The sequence below is a fragment of the Apodemus sylvaticus genome, chromosome 2 (assembly GCF_947179515.1).
Source record: "Apodemus sylvaticus chromosome 2, mApoSyl1.1, whole genome shotgun sequence".
NCBI classification, from domain to species: domain Eukaryota; kingdom Metazoa; phylum Chordata; class Mammalia; order Rodentia; family Muridae; genus Apodemus; species Apodemus sylvaticus.
Window position 1 is genome coordinate 8,193,376 of NC_067473.1, and position 19,100 is coordinate 8,212,475.

General features: G+C 41.5%; 1 protein-coding gene across 5 annotated transcripts in view; it reads left to right on the top strand.

Annotated features, from left to right (window-relative positions):
* Positions 1-767: 767 nt before the first annotated feature.
* Napepld (N-acyl phosphatidylethanolamine phospholipase D) overlaps positions 768-19,100 on the top strand; it is a 44,262-nt gene continuing 25,929 nt past the window's right edge. The window contains exon 1 of one of the 5 annotated variants that reach the window (XM_052173088.1): positions 768-868. Coding sequence is in view for 1 of the 5 variants with exons in the window: in XM_052173086.1 (XP_052029046.1) it covers positions 7,364-7,566 (203 nt within the window). In the remaining 4 variants the exon portion in view is untranslated. Of the gene's footprint in view, positions 869-6,522; positions 6,546-7,207; positions 7,567-7,605; positions 7,902-19,100 lie in introns of those variants that run through there. The other 4 variants (XM_052173089.1, XM_052173086.1, XM_052173090.1 and 1 more) reach the window with 4 other exon arrangements.

Sequence of the window (19,100 nt, forward strand, 5' to 3'; positions counted from 1 at the left end):
ATTGTTTTGGAGATCCCAGTACCACCAAGATGACCACCACCAACAGCAGCAGCAGAAGCTGTGTTCCAGAATCTGTGAAGAAGAAGGCTGGATTGCCTTGGAGACTCAAAGAGGTTAGAGATGTCATGGGACACCTGCCAAGGAAAGCTGCTCACAGGGAGTGGAACCAGCCCAGGAGACAGAAGTGTGTTGCAGCCAACAAAGATGAAAGGAGTTGGAGATCTGAAGAGTGCTTTAACATTAAATATGGAGATGCAGAGTTCGGAGTTTTGCCCAGCTGATTTTTGATCTTGTTTTGGTCCAGTATTTCCTCCCCTACATTTCTGAATGGTAATGTATACTTTGTGTTTTGGTATGTTGGAAGTATGTGATCTACTTTTTAATTTTGATTTTATAGGGGATTATAGTTAAGAGATTGCATGAATCTCAAAAGACACTTTGAACTTTTAGACTTTTAAACATTGTTGAGACTGTGATAGACTATGAGGACTTTTGAAGTTGGGCTAAAAGTATTTTGCGTCCGGTTACAAGCCGATGGGTACAGGGAGTGGAATGTGGTGGTTTGAATAGATTTGACCTTCACAGACTCACGTGTTTGAATGCTTGGCCCATAAAGGAGTGGCACTATTAGGAGAGGTGTGGCCTTCTTGGAGGAGTTGTGGCCTTGTTGGAGTAAGTTTATCATTGTGCAGGTGGGGCTTTGAAGTTTTAAAAGCTCAAGCTATGCTGTGTGTGAAATGCATCCAGTCTCCTCCTAGCAGCCTTCAGATCAAGATGTAACAACTCCTAGCTCCTCCTCCAGTACCAAGTCTGCCTGCATGCTGCTGTGCTTCCCACCATGATAATAAAGGACGGAACCTCTGAAACTGTAAGACAGCCTGGATTAAATGTTTTCTTTTATAAGAGTTGCCTTGGTTATGGTCACGGTGTCTCTTCACAGCACTAAAACTCTTCAGGCAACATCTTACAGCCTGCCCTGATCAAGAAGGATTCCAGAACCCAGCTTCCTCCTCTATGAAAAGTAGGCAGTAAAGCTCAGTGCCTGAAATTGTTGAGGATTAAATGAGAATTACACAGGATTTAACAGTGTCAAAAATATTCAATAAGTAATACGTAAAATAAGTTAGATTGATGAAATATCTTTAAATAAGTACTAATGTATTCAGAGAAGTAGCACCAAATACTCAGGGTTGTGGTAGATATTTATTGAAGAATGAAATCTTTCATTTGGATTCAAAATTTGGATATGACAAAAATATCTCATTCAGGAAAAAGAGGCTGACAATTTTAGGTTAATCCAGCCTACCCTCAGTCACTGGGGTGTCTTTTACCTAATTCAAAACTGTAATGTCACCCTGTTGTTCATGATTGTCTGTTAGTAAAGGTGCCTGCTTTGCAGTAAAATGCTGAGGGAAAGGCAGGTGTGTACAGTGGAAAAAAGGTATAATTTGTAGAACTTGGAGTTTTGAATTTAGCTATATATCTGGAAAATAGTGATGGTACGAAGTAATCTTATTTATAAAGAAATAAAATTGCTTTTACTAAAAAAGAGGGCTAAATCTAAATGTAAAATTCTAAATAAGGACAGGGAGATGGTATAAAGTACTGATAGTACAAAGCTAATTAAACCACCAGAAGTAATATGTAACCAAGGGCATTGTAATTAATATCAGTTTTTAGGTTGTAAAAAGTGTGATTTCAAAGTGGTCATGGTGGTCCATGACTTTAATCCCAACACTTGGGAGGCAGAGGCAGGTGGATCTCTATGAGTTAGAGGTCAGCTGGCTTATGTGGTACATTTTAGACTAGGCAAGACCCTGTCTTAAACAAAACAGCAAATATAAAAAGTGTGATTTCAAAGTTTTTCTAGGTGTTTACAACCTTGCTTCTACTAGATCAGAGAGTTTCAGTATAGGGCTCTCCTATGCCCCCCCCCTCTCTCTCTCTCTCTCTCTCTCTATATATATATATATATATATATATATATATATATATATATAATCTGAGTTTCTTAAGGGGTTCAGAGGTATTTTTAATGCCTAAGAGGAAATCCGAAAGCATACAGTTTTATGAGTTGTACCCAGAAAGCGCTACAAGGACGAAATTGCTAACCAGTTACTATAACATTCTAAAGCTGTAGGGCTCTGTCTAGAGCTGTGCAGAGTTGACAAATCCTGTGTGGCTGCTTGCCATCCACCCCAGTTACGGGTTTCTAATCAGCACATTGCTCTGAGAGGTAGCTCATACTGTTAGCTCCACTTAGAAACTGACTTTGAAGCAAGGTCAAGAGAGATGCTAAACTGCATATACAATGAGCATGTGAGGACAGCTTTGAATTAAACCATCATGCAAATCAGGTTCCTCTTCTTGAGGCTCTAGATGCCATACATTTCCTGTCCCCTTGACCTTCACCTCCCTTCCTCTGTGCTTTTCCTTCTTCCCACCCCCAAGTAGGCTCTTCTGAATTCAGAGGATAATCATTCATCTATTTATTCAATCCACAGTTATAACTGTCTGTGCCAAGTAGATGCTAGAGAAATAAATATGGATCAGGATATTTACATACGAAATCTGACATTGTTAGTGGAAATAGTCACACTATCATTTGATAGTTCTCTTCAAAGATCTGTGAACAAGCCAAGATACTTTGGGAAAGTAGAAGTCTTCTGAACAACAATTCTTAGCTTGAGTGTTGAGGCGGGTAATGTCTTGGAAGAAAGTTTCAAATATAAGTGACATTTGCTCAAGGAGAGTTGTGTATGCAGTTGGCAATCTGTCTAGACTTCATGGTGGGTAGGGAAACTGGAGAGAGGCTGTAATAGCAATGAAGTGTGGACATAAAATCCCAGGTAAAACATATTTACAATAGACTTGTAGTTTAGAACTCTATGGAATTTTAGGAGTTATGTAAATTAATCTCATTCTCTTCAAGAGAAAGAAACTGAGACTTGGGGCAGCTAATTTGTTCAGGACAGGAGCCAAGGTAATGGTCCATTCTACACTAGCATCCGCTCATAAAACTGGTCCCTGAAGCCTAGAAACTGGCCCTCACTGAGCTCAATACACAAGTCACTGCATATAGGTTAGAGCTCAGTGTCTACGATGTATTATAGATTTATGTACATGCTGTACTAGAGTGTGCTGTAGTGGTATGGGCCTCACACACGCTAGGCAAGTTCTGTATCACTAAGACCTCCACCCTCACATCTGACAGTATTTTTTTTATAATTCATGTTAGGCTTAAAAACTTTTTACAGGAGAATATACTGGGGTTTGAATGCTGCTCAAACAAATTACCATGAACTTGGTGACATAACAATGCAAGTGTTCTGGAGGCCAAACCCTGAAGACAAGTCCTAATGCTTGTCTGAGATATGGAAACACAAAGTAGATGAGAAGAGTCAAGATAAGAAAAGTTCCTTGCTGGGTGGTGGTGGCACAGGCCTTTAATCCCAGCACTTGGGAGGCAAGGCAGGCCTGAGTTCGAGGCCAGCCTGGTCTACAGAGTGAGTTCCAGGACAGCCAGGGCTACACAGAGAAACCCTGTCTCAAAAAACAAAACAAAACAAAACAAAAAAACCAAAACCAAAACCAACCAACCAAACAAAAAGAAATGTTCCTTAATGGCTTTTTATGGAGAAACGGATATACCTGAAAAGTTTGGTATAGCCTCATCTTGGCAGGGAAGAAAGCTATAGTCTAATCTCTATGTGCTCACAGTAAATGCCATTCAGCAATACTTTAAAAAAAATATTATTATTGGGTGTGTCTGGGCATGTATGCCACAGTGTGTTTGTGGAGAACTGTGTCATTGGTTCAGTGATTGAATTATGTTGGCAGGCTTGCATGGCAGGCACCTTTGCCTGGTGAGTCCTCTTGCTTTCCCTAACAGTACTGAACAGCATTTCATTCCAGGTGATTAGGATGGTAAATTTTCATGTGCTTTTTTTTTCACCATAAAAAAGAAGCAGCATTTCTATGAGTGTTGAAACTGTTCTTTTAAAAAAGCATGAAACAAATGGAAATTGTGGGCTTTTGCCAATAGTTGCTGACTAATGGTCCAAAACAGAACAACTATCTATTGTTACCAGCACCCTGCCTTCCTTTATCAATGCCCCCATTGTTTTAGATTAACAGAACGTTGCAACTTTAGTGGTAGATTGGGACTAAGTACTTGGGAGGTAGAAGGGAGATTTTCTCATGTCAAAGAAAGTTAATTTTAAAAAGTGATTAGAATTTAGTTGCCTAAGTGCCTTCCTTGGTGGTATACATGTTTTACATATTTTAAACAATATTTCTATTCTTTGAGAACTTCATACAAATTTTTTAAAGATACATTTATTTTATGCATATGAGTACACTGTAACTGTTTTCAGACACACCAGAAGAGGACATCAGATCCCATTACAGATGGTTGTGAACCACCATGTGGCTTCTGGGAATTGAAATCAGAACCTCTGAAAGAACATTCAGTGTTCTTAACTGCTGAGCCATCTCTCCAGCCCCACAACATATTTTTTAATATATTCACTTTCCCCATTCTGCAACTCTTTCCCACCCAACTTTGAAATTTCTTTTTTTCCCTTGCCTATGTTTTTTAATAGCTGGGAAATCTTTGAGTTGGTAGCTCCATAAATACAGACCTGTTATTAAAGTCTTCTAGAAATAGTTCTCTAGGAGCTGGTGAGATGGCTCAGTGGGTAAGAGCACTGACTGCTTCTTCTGAAGGTCCTGAGTTCAAATCCCAGCAACCACATGGTAGCTCACAACCATCTGTAATGAGATCTAATGCCCTCTTCTGGTGTGTCTAAAGACAGCTACAGTGTACTTATATAAAATAATAAATAAAGCCCTAATGTTATAAAAAAAGAAAAGAAAAGAAATATTTCTCTAGTGTTGGTCTTCAGAGAAAAAACATTACATTGGTCATTAGCTAATTTTTGTGTAAATTTACTCCTCATCTTTATGACATTAACATTTAAAAATCAGCAACTCAGAAAACAGAGTTAGCCTTATGTTCTGAGTGCTCCACTTCCTGAGAGAGACATAAATAGGAAGGTAAATAAAACTCACTCAGTTCAGTGGGTCAGAGTTTAAAATTAAACCATGAGTGAAAGGCTTAGGGTGCAATGTTCATTTCGTTCTGAGTGAAGGAGGGCAAGCTAGAGAGGGTTTGCCTTACATGAGAGAAGTTGTTGTACTGATTTGCTTCTTTTAGTTTCTCTAGGGCAAACAACTAATTCGTACATAATTCTGAAACTTCTGTAGTGGTTAATAGGTTGGGAAAACAAACCTTACTGAATAGTGTGTTGTTCCTTCCCGACACACACGGAACTTGCTTATCTAAAACACCAGCTCCTAAGGAGACACTCTCAGAGCACTCCTCTCTCCACCATGCTAAGGGTCACTCCACTTTCATTTTCTGACTCATACACTCATATCTTGTGCTGAGGTAACCACTCTGTGAACATGGTGACATGTCAAAAGAAACATTTTGCTTTTGTTTGTTTTTTTGAGAAAAATATGCTAGGATTGTATAAACTAAACCCTTTTTTGGAACATTGGTACAGTCTATAGATATAAATTGTGCCTCCAAAAACATAATTCTTGACAAACCCCTGTAATTCACTTAAACTTTCCCCTTTTAACCCTTAAAAGGCCCTTTAGACCCTTTCCAAATATAGTAAATCCTTGTAGATTTACTGCCATTGGTGCTTTTGAGTTATAATTCTAAGACGCTCAAATACATCCCCCACCCCTGTTTTATAACGTAAAAGCTCACCTCCCTCTTTGGATAGAAATATATATCAAAAACAGGTGAATATTTTAGTTGGTTCTTACTTAAACAAGCAATGCAGTATGTGAGGCTGGTAGTGTATCAGTAAACTCAGAACAACAGGCAAACAAATGCATAAATAGTCACTTCCCCCCTCTACCTCCAAACTCCAGACAGCTACAAGACTTTCTGGTCTGATCATGAAACTTGGAGTATGGTCTAACTGGAGGGAATTGTTTTCTTAGGTATTGAAGGGACTTTGGCCAGCCCAAGTGTGGCAAGCAAGGCTCTGACAGGCCTTTCCTTTTCTACTCTTGCCCCTTGCTAAAAGAAAAAAAACTAACAAAAAACCCAAACAAACAAAAAACAAAAACAAAATCAACCAACCATCACCAACAACAAACCGGTTAGATTAGATTACATTCCTAAAGCTAGCCTCCAACCAAGGTCTATTTCCTTATTTGGCCACTTCCTCCTCCTGAGGTCTACCTAGGTCCAGCTACACAAGTATTGAAGTCCAGCAATCTAAGCCCCCTTTGGTTCACTTACCATACTCAATTAAAATTAAACCCCTCATCCTAACCCTGGGCTTCCCATCTTACCCTTATAAACCTCCTCCATTTGCCTATGGGCCACTCATCTAGAGGCCGGTCCCTTGTTTCCACTCCTTCGTTTGTTCCTTATCTCCTGTCTTTGTCTCTTATTCCTACCCTTTGTTCCTTTGGGGCTGAAAGTTTGGTCTTGAGACAACTCTGCTGTCCTCTTACAGGTATGAAAATGCTATTGTGGTTGTGAAACCCAGAATATTTCTTCTTAGAAGAGTCAGCTAAATAATTTAAGTATTATTGTGTCCGAAATTTATCCAAACGGCATGAAAATGCAGACCCATTTTTGTGTATATGAAATGTGTTCACATTATATTTTGGTTTGCATATTCCTATCATATCTGTATTAATGCCTGTTTTTTCTTTTCGCCAACACAGTATCAGTTTATTTAGTGCTGGTCTATGAATATATCTCACAAAGACCTTCAGACTATTTTTTATTTTTAATTGTCAACCCATCTATTTACCATTGAATTCTATATAACTTTGCAAGTTATTTTTTGAAATAATTTCAACCAGCTAAGAATTTCAGAATTGCAATTTTTTAATGTTTTGATCTTATCCTGAGATTTCAAAAAGTCAGACATTTAGAACATTATATGCCGAAGGCTGACATAATTTTAAATGTAACATGTGTACTCAGTACTTACTATATAAATCTATAGTTAGTGTCTGTGTTGTCAGTGCTGTTCTACGTGGCCGGCCACGGGCACATTGGTCACCCAGAGTCCTCTGGCTTTAGCAACTGTCTCTGGTGTCAAGGAATGAGCTCACGTGACCTGGAAGGCTCGGAGCCAATCTGGTCAGAGGGCTGTGCGGTATCAGTTCTGCTTGCTGCGCGGACTTCACCAAGATGGCCTCCAGGCCTCTGCGCCTCCGTCCTCGGGGGCAGCCATCTTAGTAAAGGCCAGGCAGGGGGTGGCGCCCGGTATGACCGGGCTGCAGCCTGGGACGGCACGGTCAGAGACGACCGACACCAGGGATGGGGAGGCGGCGTGTACTGAGGCGCTGCGTGCAGCTCTTAGTGTCCTCATCGGAGCTGGGGTGGCGGGGCCGAGGGAGGAGGAACGCGGGCGGAAGGCGTGGCGGCAACCGCCGGGGCTCTGAGGCCGGCGGGCCCGCGGCGCCAAGGCCCTCAGGCGAGGAGACGCGAAGCGGCGTGCACCCGCTCGCCCTCAGCCCAAGGTGAGCCCGCCTCCTCGCTCCGCCCTCTCAAGATGGCTCCGCCCCTCGGGCTTCCGCTCCATCCAGCATCCTGGCTCCATCCCGCTCTCTAACCAACTCCGCCCCCGCCATCCAGCCCCGCCCACCGGCATGGCCCCGCCCACACGCAGCGAGCCGCCTCCTGGGGAGCCTGAACGCCTGCGGGAGAGCCTCCCTGCTGTTATCCCAGACCCTCGCGGGAGGCGGTTCGGCGACCGCGCTTCTGCTTCGCAGGTTTGCTTCTTCGTCTCGGGATCGGCGTGGAGCAGCCTTTCTGGGGCTGTTCGGACAGCTCGGTGAAGTGCAGCGGGTTTCAAGTAGGTTTCTAGCACCCAAGCCCTGCCTCCTCCTGGAGATGCACTTGTGAGTGGCAGGCTTCTTTTGAATTATCGCACCTTTGGAGTTGCGGAGCTTGCATCTCTGGATCCTCTTGTGTAAATAGCCACCGTGTTTTTAGGCGCCTAGAGGGAAGTAGCTGTATTTGGGATTTAAGATCCTACCATTCCTGCAGATTCCTAGGTTATAGCTCCACGATAGGAATACAAGTGGGTGTATCTTCATTTGGTTGTATGTAAATGAATGGGGTCCGCAACTTACTCCGAGCAACTTATTTCGGCTTCACGTGTAGTATTTATGTTCTGGAAAATCCATCCCCAAAGCATTATTGCCATTTTTCTTAAAGTAAGAGTAAATTATTTAACCACAGAATGAGCAAAAGTACTAGCAGGATTAGAGGAGGATGGCGAGATATTTTTTTCTTTTTTTTCTTTCTTTTGTACTGTGCTTGCTCATTAGATTGGCCATTATTGATGGCGGTTCAGATGGACTTTTCCCAAGGAGCGCAGTCTGAACCTGGTTGTTAAGATATGCGTTAAGGTCTCCAGTGGAACCTGGATGATGTGTACTAACTCAGGCGGACCCAGAAGACATTAAGGGAATGAGACAAGTCAACAACCTCAAAAAAGTCTGGGATTCTTGCTTTGCCCTTACTGCATGTAGGCTGCTTTGTATGTTGTTATGCTGTGACTTGCATGGGTGGTTTTGGCTTAGCATGAAGTCAGAAAGTCACTCTTGCAACACACTTCTCTGTAAATTAAGAAATAATTTCATCTTTATTAACAGATGTAAGTATAACAGTTCTGTTTTGTCACATTGGGTAGAAGTTAGTGGTAACAACATGATTTAGAAAGAAGTTACGTAATCTTTCAAAGGATGAGTACCTGTATCTTACAGCACTGTAATGTTTTTTACATAGTTTGATTTTTGTTGTAAGGAAATGTTAACTCTGTTAGAGATTTAGGGCAAATAAATGTGTTTAAAATCAGAATTTAAGAGGAATCGAGGGTTTGAAATGGGTGGAAGTCAATTGGAAATACAGCCATAGTGTATTCATTATATTTCAATTTCCATGGAAATTCCAAATTCGATCGGACAGATTCTTATTATTCCAAGAATAATATTATTTTTAAAGTTTGTTCAGTGTGACTGTTTGAAGACATTTTAACATAATCATTTCATCATAAGGTCAGGGTTTATTGGTTAAGGTTTTGGTTATACTTTAGTTGGTGAGTCATTCCTACCTATTTGTTCGAAAGAAGTCTTATATTCTTCTAGGTATTTATCTAGAAAGCCAAAGAGATTTTTGTGGAAATTTAGTTTATATTTTAACTTTAGTTTGTTTTCTGTGTGCATGAGTGCAAGTGTGTATGTGTGTACATGTGTGTACGTGTGTGTGTGTTTCTCAATGGTGCATAGCTGTAGCTATAGTGGGTTTTTCTATTCCTTTTCATTCTGTATAAGTAAGAATGTAACTGAATACAGCACTCTGTTTATGTAGGTACTATAGATTGAAACAAACACAGTAAAGGTGTTTTATTTGAAGTACCATTAGCCATGTATAAAATCAGTTCCAATGATTTCCACTGCAAGGTTCAAGCAATCAACATTTTAACTCCTACATTCCTGAAGAATTCTACATGCCTATAACTTATTGCTTTACTTGACCTGATTTTTGAACCTAGTAATCATTTATTCTGTTTTCATTTTATTAATTGACTTTTACAAGAGATTACATATGTTCTTGGGTAGCTCCAGGAGCAGTCCGTATATAGTTATACTCAGTCTACTGCCAACGAACCTTAAATGATGTATTAAATCATTTAAACATTAAGCATTTTTTCAAGATATTTTTGGATGTTTATTTTTAGTTGATCTTGCTCATATAAAATATATGACTTTATTAATACTATTCCATGGATTAGAAACAGGAATTCAAGAACCTGGGAGATTTTAGCCATTGGGTACTTTAGGCTAGTAACTCTGATCCACGTTAAAGGGATGAAACAGGCAAGCCAAGATCGTACGGTATAGGTTGCCAATGCAATACAGACTGTGCCTTTAACCTGGATAAAAGTTGGGCATGGCTATTATCATTGACTGTGGAAGCATGGGACTGGATTTAGATGGATCAGCATAAATCAAAGCCTGGCTGAAAAACAATTCTTAATACTGTGTGTGGGAATGCATGCCCATAATCCCAGCATGTAGGTGAAAGAGACAGGTGAGGGATTGAGTAGGAAGCTGGTCTGGGCTACATAGAAAGTTCCAGGCCAATTTGGGATAGCCAGGAAAATTGTCTGAGAAAAAGAAAAGGGTGAAAGGAAGAATGGATTCTGCCTGGCACATTGAACAACCTCGTTATTCCTTAGGAGAGCAAGTCTGTGTGTGTGTGTACGTAGTCGGAGCCTTCCTATAGTAAGGGACACTAACATAATGACCAAATAGAAAATGTCTGATGAATTCCCGTGATTTTGTAATCCTCCTCAGTTAGAAGAATGAAGTTATGACATCAGCAATCCTTTAAACTGCTCACTGGTTTGTTTTGCTTTATCAGACCCCTGGCTTACAACTATTAGATGACCACAGTGATTTGTTTCGGGAGTTATTTTCTGTGTATGAAGCCCATTGCTCAATCTTCAAAGCTACTTGTTCCCATTTTAAGTGTGTGTCTTTTCTCATCGAGGGGCCAAACTTCACCTCTCTACTGTTGTTAAAGTAACTAATAGATGATTCGACAGTTTCTGTACTTAATTTTTTTTTTTTTAATTTAAACTAAACAAAGTTCTGAACTTGAGATAGAGCATGCCATTTCTCCTCCCTGTGCGGACCATGTCTCTGTGTGCTCTGCTAAGGATTTTTAGGTGAGACGTGATCTTAATTATCCCAGGATAATTAAGGGGAACGCATGGCTAATAGACAGTCTAGACTCCTCCGGCCAGATCCAGATCCTGGGAACATCATATAACTCTGTGGCCTGACTCGCTTTGCCTGTGAGGAGGTCACACATGTGTTGACTTTTGTCATGGGATAGATAGTCAAATGGGAAGAGACCCTGGAGGGTATGGACTTGGTTCAGCGTCTGTAGCTTCCACTTCTGGGTCTCTCAGGAAATGCTTAGCTTGTCATGATCTCTAAAACTGCTTTACCATTGCAGAGGTAAATGCTTTGATACTGTGGAGGGGCTGTCGAGTCCTTAACGCTGGCTTGGCGTCCAGTAAACTTTTGTTTACATGGGATTAGTGCCAGCGCGCATACATTGTGTATCTATCCTTCCAGTGAAGAGTTTTGACCCTAATAAACTTTTGATGCTCAGCAGCGTCCTCTTGGCTAAGCATCAGCCCAGTGACGCACAGCTTGTAATCTTATCGCAGGGCCACTTGGATACTTTCAAATCATATTTTAAGTCAGTGGTTTACCTTTAGTGTCACTGCCACACTTGTATAAATTGTGTTGGCTACAAGAATGCATTTTGTGTTACTGACGAGTAGGCCGTGGCAGTTGAAGGAGCACGGCTTCCCAGGATGCAGGCCTGGGAATGTGAATATTGAGAAGTTCCCAGAACTATACATATTGGTCCCTTACCTGGAAAGGTCTCATTCTAGAAAGATAAAATGCAAGCTGAATTTATGACACCCTTTCAAAGCAAGGAAAGTATGTTCAAGGCCCCAGGTATATATTTTAATTTCATATAACTGAAACAGATTCTTATTATTAATTTGTTAATTAATCTTATTGGTTATTTGTTGATGGGTCTTTTGTATAATTTCAAGTTAGAACATGTACGTAATGAAAGCAGTGCAGTTTGAAAGCCGTGCAAGATTTAAGGAACTAGTGCTTATTGAACTCCTACTAATAGCTTCTTACTTAGAAAAGAAAAAAAAACCCACATTGTTGAAAGTAAAATAAGATGGGGCAGTGGTGCTGCATACCTTTAGTCCCAACACGTGGGAGGCAGAGGCAGGTGGATCTCTGTGAGTTTGAGGCTAACCTGGTGTACAGGCAAGTTCCAGGACAGCCAGGGCTACACAAAGAAGCCCCATCTCAAAACAAACAAACAAACAAACAAACAAACAAGCAAATAAATAAATAAATAAATAAAGCAAACTAAAGCTAACCTGTTTCTATGGCAATGCTAGTAATTTTAATTCTGAACTGCGGTTGTACTTACCTGGTAAAGAGAACTTACTGGATTTTTTTCTTGTAGGTTGGGCTTCATTGGTGGAAAGCACAGGGTTTGTGGTTTGATCAGCATGGGCTGGACCCTGAGACTCAACTGTTAACTAACTTTTTGACTTCATGCAAGCCCGACCTTGAGTTGTTTTTTAAGACGCTCCCTTAAACTTCCCTGTCAAGGCAGCTGTATTGGACGGGACTGGTATTGGGACAGTTTGGAACATTGCTTAAATGTGTTTCTCTTAAACGTGGAAAAAGTACAGAACTGGACTGTTCTGACTTAGTGTGGTGTGCCCCACTCCTAGGGTGTGGGCTCCAGATGGCTTCCTGCAGCGATGCAGGAGCAGTCTGCACAGTGATTTCCTTTCTTGGAGGGATCCTATTGGTACCATATGTGCCTTATGGTTGTATCAGATTGATCAGAGTCTGACCAACATGACCATCCCTTGCTGGAAGGCTGGAGATGTAGCTGCTCAGCTGGCTTTTGTGGCAGATCTTTTTTGTCTTTACCTCACAGCACTGTAGACTCTCCTCCCTGCCACTCCTCACACCCTCTCCAGACAGAAGGGGCCTTTGCTGACTTGGGTCTCTTTACTCTTTACTTTTCCTTCTCTTTATTTATTTGATTTCCGGCAGGTGTTCTAATTAAGCCCTGTTCTTCAGTTGTTCATTCCACAAGTATTTGTTGAACACTTAGCACTTGCGTGTTGACTGCTAGGTATTGATATGTTACTGATTGTATTTTTCCCCCCTTGGCTTGGCTGTCTGGGAGCAGAGCCAAAACAGAGACTCAAGTGAATAGACTATAAGTCAGTGACTTATCAACTGTATGAGTGGCAAGCTAGTCTTCCCCATCCGGTACTGCAAATAATCTATCTCAGGATTATGGCACCAACTGGTAGAAGAGAAGATTCATGCCAACCTAGCCCAAATTCTAGAAGACCGGAGAGACCCTTGGGACCTTCCTAAATGCCTGAACCCCTTTGCACTGATGATTAGTGACTTAAAGTACAGAAGTGATTCTCGGCCTTGATCGCTGACCAACCAACCAATCCTTCAGAGGTTTTGCTCAGGCATAGTGTAAAATCTCCACAGTTAATTCTGATGTGTCCTCAGCACTGGGAATCAGGCATGAGGCTTTGTTGTCTGGCTAGACAAGAATTGTTCTAAGAAGGCTTCTCAGTCACAAGCTAGAAATCAGGCCCTTTCTTGGCAGCTTGGTTTGACCATTGAGAGGAGATGCGAAGTACTGAGATAAGTGATGTTTGACTGAAGAGGCCAGACACTGGGATGCTGGAGAGTTGTGATTTATCTGCAGCGGGCCTTGATGGCCTTTTGTGTTGTCCTGTTGTGGACATTTTAGCTGGGGCTCTGAATCCTGTCGGAAGTGCTGGGTCCATGATAGGTATTGGAAATTTGCTGTCTTTGCTCTTGGGGGCTAGTGAAGGGACATAAAGGAATGTGGTAGAGAAGATTATTATTATTTTTAAAACCAAGAGACTCTCAAGGCTTCTGAGAGCTTCTGTGTGAATCCAGAAGGAGCTCTGGAGTGGGTAAGGATCTTGGATATGGTGGTCTTATTTTTAAGACTTGTGTTAATTCTAAGAACACCAAGGCCTCTGTTACTCAGAAATAAAAGTGAAGACTCGTTCCTGAGTTGATTCCATTTCATTTTATTTATTCCATTATCTTTAGTTCACATATATCAGTATTTTAGAGTGTAATAAAATAGTCATTTATAGTTATTGAAGGTTTACCGTGTGCCAGATACTGGACTAAGAGTTGTAAAACTAAAACATGGAAAGGAATATCAGCAGCAAAGTTTGGAAGTATTTATTTTTAAATATTTGTGAAATGTTTGTGATTTTTTTCCTGACAGTCAAGTTTAGTATATTTTAGTTATGTTCTGTTTTTAAAAGTGCTTTTATAATTTATTGCATGCTTCCTGTTCATTAAGAGAGTATACTGAGTTGAACTTCAGAGTCTGGAATCTCCTTTGAACCCCGTGGCTTTATTAGTTGACCTGAAACTGACTCCATATCGCCCTCTGATTCTTGGTCTGTGTTGAAGAAGCCAGGGTCTGACCTCAGTAGTGCCTGGGCCTGGTTTCCTTGTAAAAATCTTTACTCGTGATTGTAGTTTCTTCTTGTACGCCTTTCTTTCAAAGCATGTGACGCCCAGCATCTTGAGCAGGATAACAAGCCTGCCATTGTGCTGTCTCATTCCTAAGTAAATTCAGGGCTCCAGCAACTGCTAGTGACCGTTACGCTTCATACCCTACCTCCCACGTCCAACACCGTCAAGTCCCTTGTTGGCCATCCATTCAGGAGGCTATGGGTCTTTCCAGCAGTAGTGACTCTGTGTCACATGACCACCAGGGTGACCTACTTGCCATGTGAGGATTCCTCAAGGTTCTGTGAGCTTGGGTCACTGGCTTCAGAAATGCTTTATTCTAAAGACAATCATTTTCATCCTTCAGAGCTGAGCTTCTCTAGACGTGATCTGGAGCAAGCTAACATCAGTATGGCTGCTTAGGGTTTCCCTTCCTGGAAAACTAGAACAGTGGCCATTTAAACAGTGTTTACTAAACATGACTTGACAGGTACTGTAGCAGTCACTCTCTGCTTAGGTCTTAGTGTCTGTGTCCCATTTGTCATACAGTCTCCATTCTTTCTCTTCCAAGATACTGTGTCATGCCATGAAAGACCACTGGCCTATATTTAAACCATGACATCACACTTCCAATAACTGTTCTCAGATAAAAATACTCCTCAGAGGCTCTTTCCAGTCAGCTTAGGGAGGGAAAGTGGCTGGACAGAGAGCTTCCTTCCTTGGAATGGGAGGGGCTGGCTAGGGCCAGTCCCAGTTAGAGGAGATAGGTGCTGGTAGCCCGAGCTGAGTCTTGGCAGGGCTAAAGATTGTTACAGTTCTAGAGGCAGAAGGGACTTTGGCAAGATGGCTCAGTCTTCTCATTTTATAGCTGAATGAAAGTGAGTCTTAGCAAAGTTAGGCGACTCTCTAAAGGCTGCAGAATTTAAAGGCAACCAGCGTTGGAGCACTCACCAAAGTGGGAGCACTCACCAAAGTGGGAACATTCACCAAAGTGAGAGCACTCACTAGAGTGGGAGAACTTACCAAAGAGGGAGCACTCACCAAAGTTGGAGCATTCACCAAAGTTGGAACACTCCCCAAAGTGGGAGCACTCACCAAAGTTGGAACACTCACCAAAGTGGGAACTGAGCTGTTCACTGCTCCTGTTTTTTCCCCATCGGGAGTTACAAAGATACCAGGTCACTATTTCTTTTTGTCATGGGTTATGCTTGCACAGAAAATGTTCTTTTAGTGTAGTTATAATAGAGTTAGCACAGGAAAAAGGATACCCACATTTTGGAACCACAGTTTTATTAAAGCATTGGCTTAAGGAAAAGTGAAGGAACCTTTAAGATCATTAGCATATTGGGCTGGAGAGATGGCTCAGAGGTTAAGAGCACTGGCTGCTCTTCCAGAGGTCCTGAGTTCAATTCCCAGCAACCATATGGTGGCTCACAACCATCTGTAATGGGATCTGATGCCCTCTGAAGACAGCTATCGTATATATACAAAACAGATAAATAAGTCTTAAGAAACAAATCATTAGCGTCTTTTAAGCTTGGTTTCACGTTCCACTAAGATCAGCTTTTTGTTCCATTAAGATCAGCATTTGCATATTATTACTGCCAGGAACAAAGCTACATTTTGTGGCTAGTATTATTTAAAGTATTAAAGAAGGGATAATTATGTCATTTCAAGAAATATTTTTTTTTGCCTATTTTCTAAATTTGTCATAACATGATTATTCTGAATTATCCAGTTGTGTTCAGTTAAGCGGTGTTTCACATGCTCTTTTTATGCATGTAAGTATTTTGCCTGCTTGTACATCTGTGCACTATGCACATGCCTCATGCTTAGGGAGGTCAGGAGAGGGTTTGGAAGCTCCTGGAACTGGAGTTAAGGATGGCTGTGAGTCTGTCTGGGTGCTAGGCACCACACCTGTGTCCTCTATAAGAGCAGTGGTTAGGGTTAGGGTTAGGGTTGGGGTTAGGGTTGGGGTTGGGGTTGGGGTTGGGTTAGGGTTAGGGATAGGGAGTGCTCTTCACTTCCCAGAGGCTAGGTTCTGGGTGTCATTCAGTCTTTACTTTCTTACTTATATGAAAGGAAAAACTCGTAGAGGAGTCATCTAGAGTGTTCATGTAGTCTAGTGACTTAAATCTTTTAATAGTCCATAAGGTGACTCTTTAGTCTTACAGTTAGTATTTGAAGTCTTTGACAGTGTGCCGTCAGGACACCCATTATCAGGGCACCTGCTGCCCTTGACTCCTTTGCAGAGAAAATGTGTTCTCAAGTTTGTATTCTAAAGAGTTGAATTGTGTTTCACATTTATTCCTCTTAGAATTTACTGTTAAATCTAACATACTTTTGTTTAACATTTTTTTTTGTCAAGCCATTTGTGTTCAAATAATTTTTTTCAATAACTACAAATTTGAGCTTTTTAAATGCAAGCAAATACTATGATATAAATAAGGTGTAAAGAAACAAATATTGTCATATTTTGTACATAAAATTATCAAGGAAGCAATGGAAGAATTTCAGCAATGTAGGTTTTAACATTTTGAGAATGTCTTTCTTCTAAGAGGCATCTTGGTTGGATAAAATATCTTACTTTTTTTCACTCTTTTACTAAATATAAATCATAGTACCGATAACTGTAGCCGCTGGGAAGACAAACACAGGGAGCTTGACTGGGTTTATCCCAGCGCTGCTGCTGTCGGGGTGCTGGGCTTTCGGGAAGCACAGAGCCACTGCTCCGGGGGTGGGAAAATGTAGTCTGAGATGTAGGAAGCTGAAGTTGATATTCCCTGACGTCCGGGCATCTAATCGTCACCAGAAACCTGCACAGAGAAGTCTGGAATGAAGTGTTGGGGGTCCACGGGCCGGTGATGAGACCGGGACCCTTGGGGCCCGCAGGCTGAGGACTGCAGCTATCCCTGCCAAGGCCGGAGCTCCAGCTTAGCTCATCTAGGATTGTTCTTAGCTTCGCTGGAAGTGCAGAGAGTCCTTCCGCAGGAGACATACATTATGAATCCACAGTCGAAGGCTTTCTCCATGCTCCCATAGCGGTTCTCGATGAAAGATAGTCCTCAGTTCCAGACTGTTTACCGGTTGTTCATTGTGGAAAGTAGATGAGTACCAACGTCTCAGGGTGGACGAGAGATTGAATACCTTTTGCAGAGGGCATGTCCAGGAAGGGAAGCTTATTGGCTAAGCCTTCGGGGCCTCTAGGGACCTCAGTAGCGTGGAGAACTCTGTTCTGGGCCTATGTGGCCACAGGTCATGCTTCCTTATGTAGCATGTGTTCCAGGCCAGGAGTCTGGGGCAGGGAGCTGCCTACTGTCTCAGGTGTGTGCCCTGAGTCTCCGGAGACAGAGACCCATTCCACCCTACTGAGTGTCCTGGCAAGGGCCATTGTCACACAGATAAAAATTTGTGTTTGGCACTAAAGAGTACTAACTCACGGTGTTATTATTCATTTTAATACTGCAAAGAGGACTTGATGTTTATAGTAAGGAGCCTGGTGGGTTCTTGTCTCTTGTTAAGATCCTGCTTGGCAAATGTATATAGGTACATGACATACATGATGTATATATCATATATATATAAACATTCAAATATCTATTTATCTATTATTATATGATATATTAATCTTGTTGCTTCTAATATTACTAATCAATGAACAAGGTATGTATGTATTATACAATGAAGTATCTATTATTATATAATTATTTAATTAGTGATCTTCACATAGAACGTTCTCCTTTTGTTATATACCATAGTTCCCAGGCTTGGACATATTTACCCTCACAGCGCCTTTTTCCATGTCTGTAGCTGTCTCTCATGGCGTCTTACAGAATTTCAGGGATGGGTAGAATTCATTTGACTCTCCTGAAGTCCTTTATAGACATTTCAGAGAACTGGGATATTGTTATTTTTTAACCTATGCTATCTAGCATTGTAGTAAAAGGATCCTTCTCTTCCAATAAAGGCAAGGTAAACAAATACAATGTGTGTGTAAGTGTGGCTTTATTCAGTCTGATATCTGAGAATATAACCCTAGGTATTTTCCAGATGTAGCATCAGCACTGCTATTGTGTACCAGCCCCCCAGTAGTTATAAAATGTCTGCTGTAGGAATTCTCATCTGCTGCTTCCCAATTTATGCAAATGTTGAGGCCCCAAACATACGTTGTACTGTTGTGATTTTTTTCCCTCTTACTTTTCAAATGATAAAGCAGTACATTGAATTCTAGGGAGCTGGCACGTCTTAAATGTCAAAAGTATGAAACAATTCTGACGTAGAGGAGTCTTGCTTTTAGGAAGCATTTTCCCCACGCATGCAGTTGCTGAAGTAGAATACTTGTGCTTGGCTGGCTTGTCCTTACCCAGGGCATGGCCCAGACCTCCTTTTGGATAGAGGGGCAGAGTCCTTCAGCTATTAAAGAAGCAGTTAATATTCCATGTACTTGGTGGTTACAGTATGGAACTGTCATCTATTTTGTAACAGATTCGTGTTTGAAAAGCTCAGAGGCAGAGCTTTTCAGGACATAGAACTCATTTCTAGTTTTTGTGTCATTTCCTCTAGTGTTGCCCTTTGTGAGATTGTTGCTATAGACACTGACAGCAACCAGAGGGTGGCAGTTGGTGAGAGAGGCCCTCGTGTGACTCGGCTCAGGCAGGCTCTCTGTATGTCTCCATGGCGTTAGGCGCAGGTTGTTGGTTTCCACATCCGCTGAATGGCCTTTTGAGACTTTGCCTTCAAAACCTTCTTTCCAGATTGTCTGGGTTCAGTTCTCCTTGGGCTTCTCCTCCGCTCATTCTCTTGAAGAGATTGCATGCGGGTGGCATCATCCTCAGTGTCACATGACATCATGGAAGTACTAGATAACCCTGTGACTACTAGTTTTCATACAC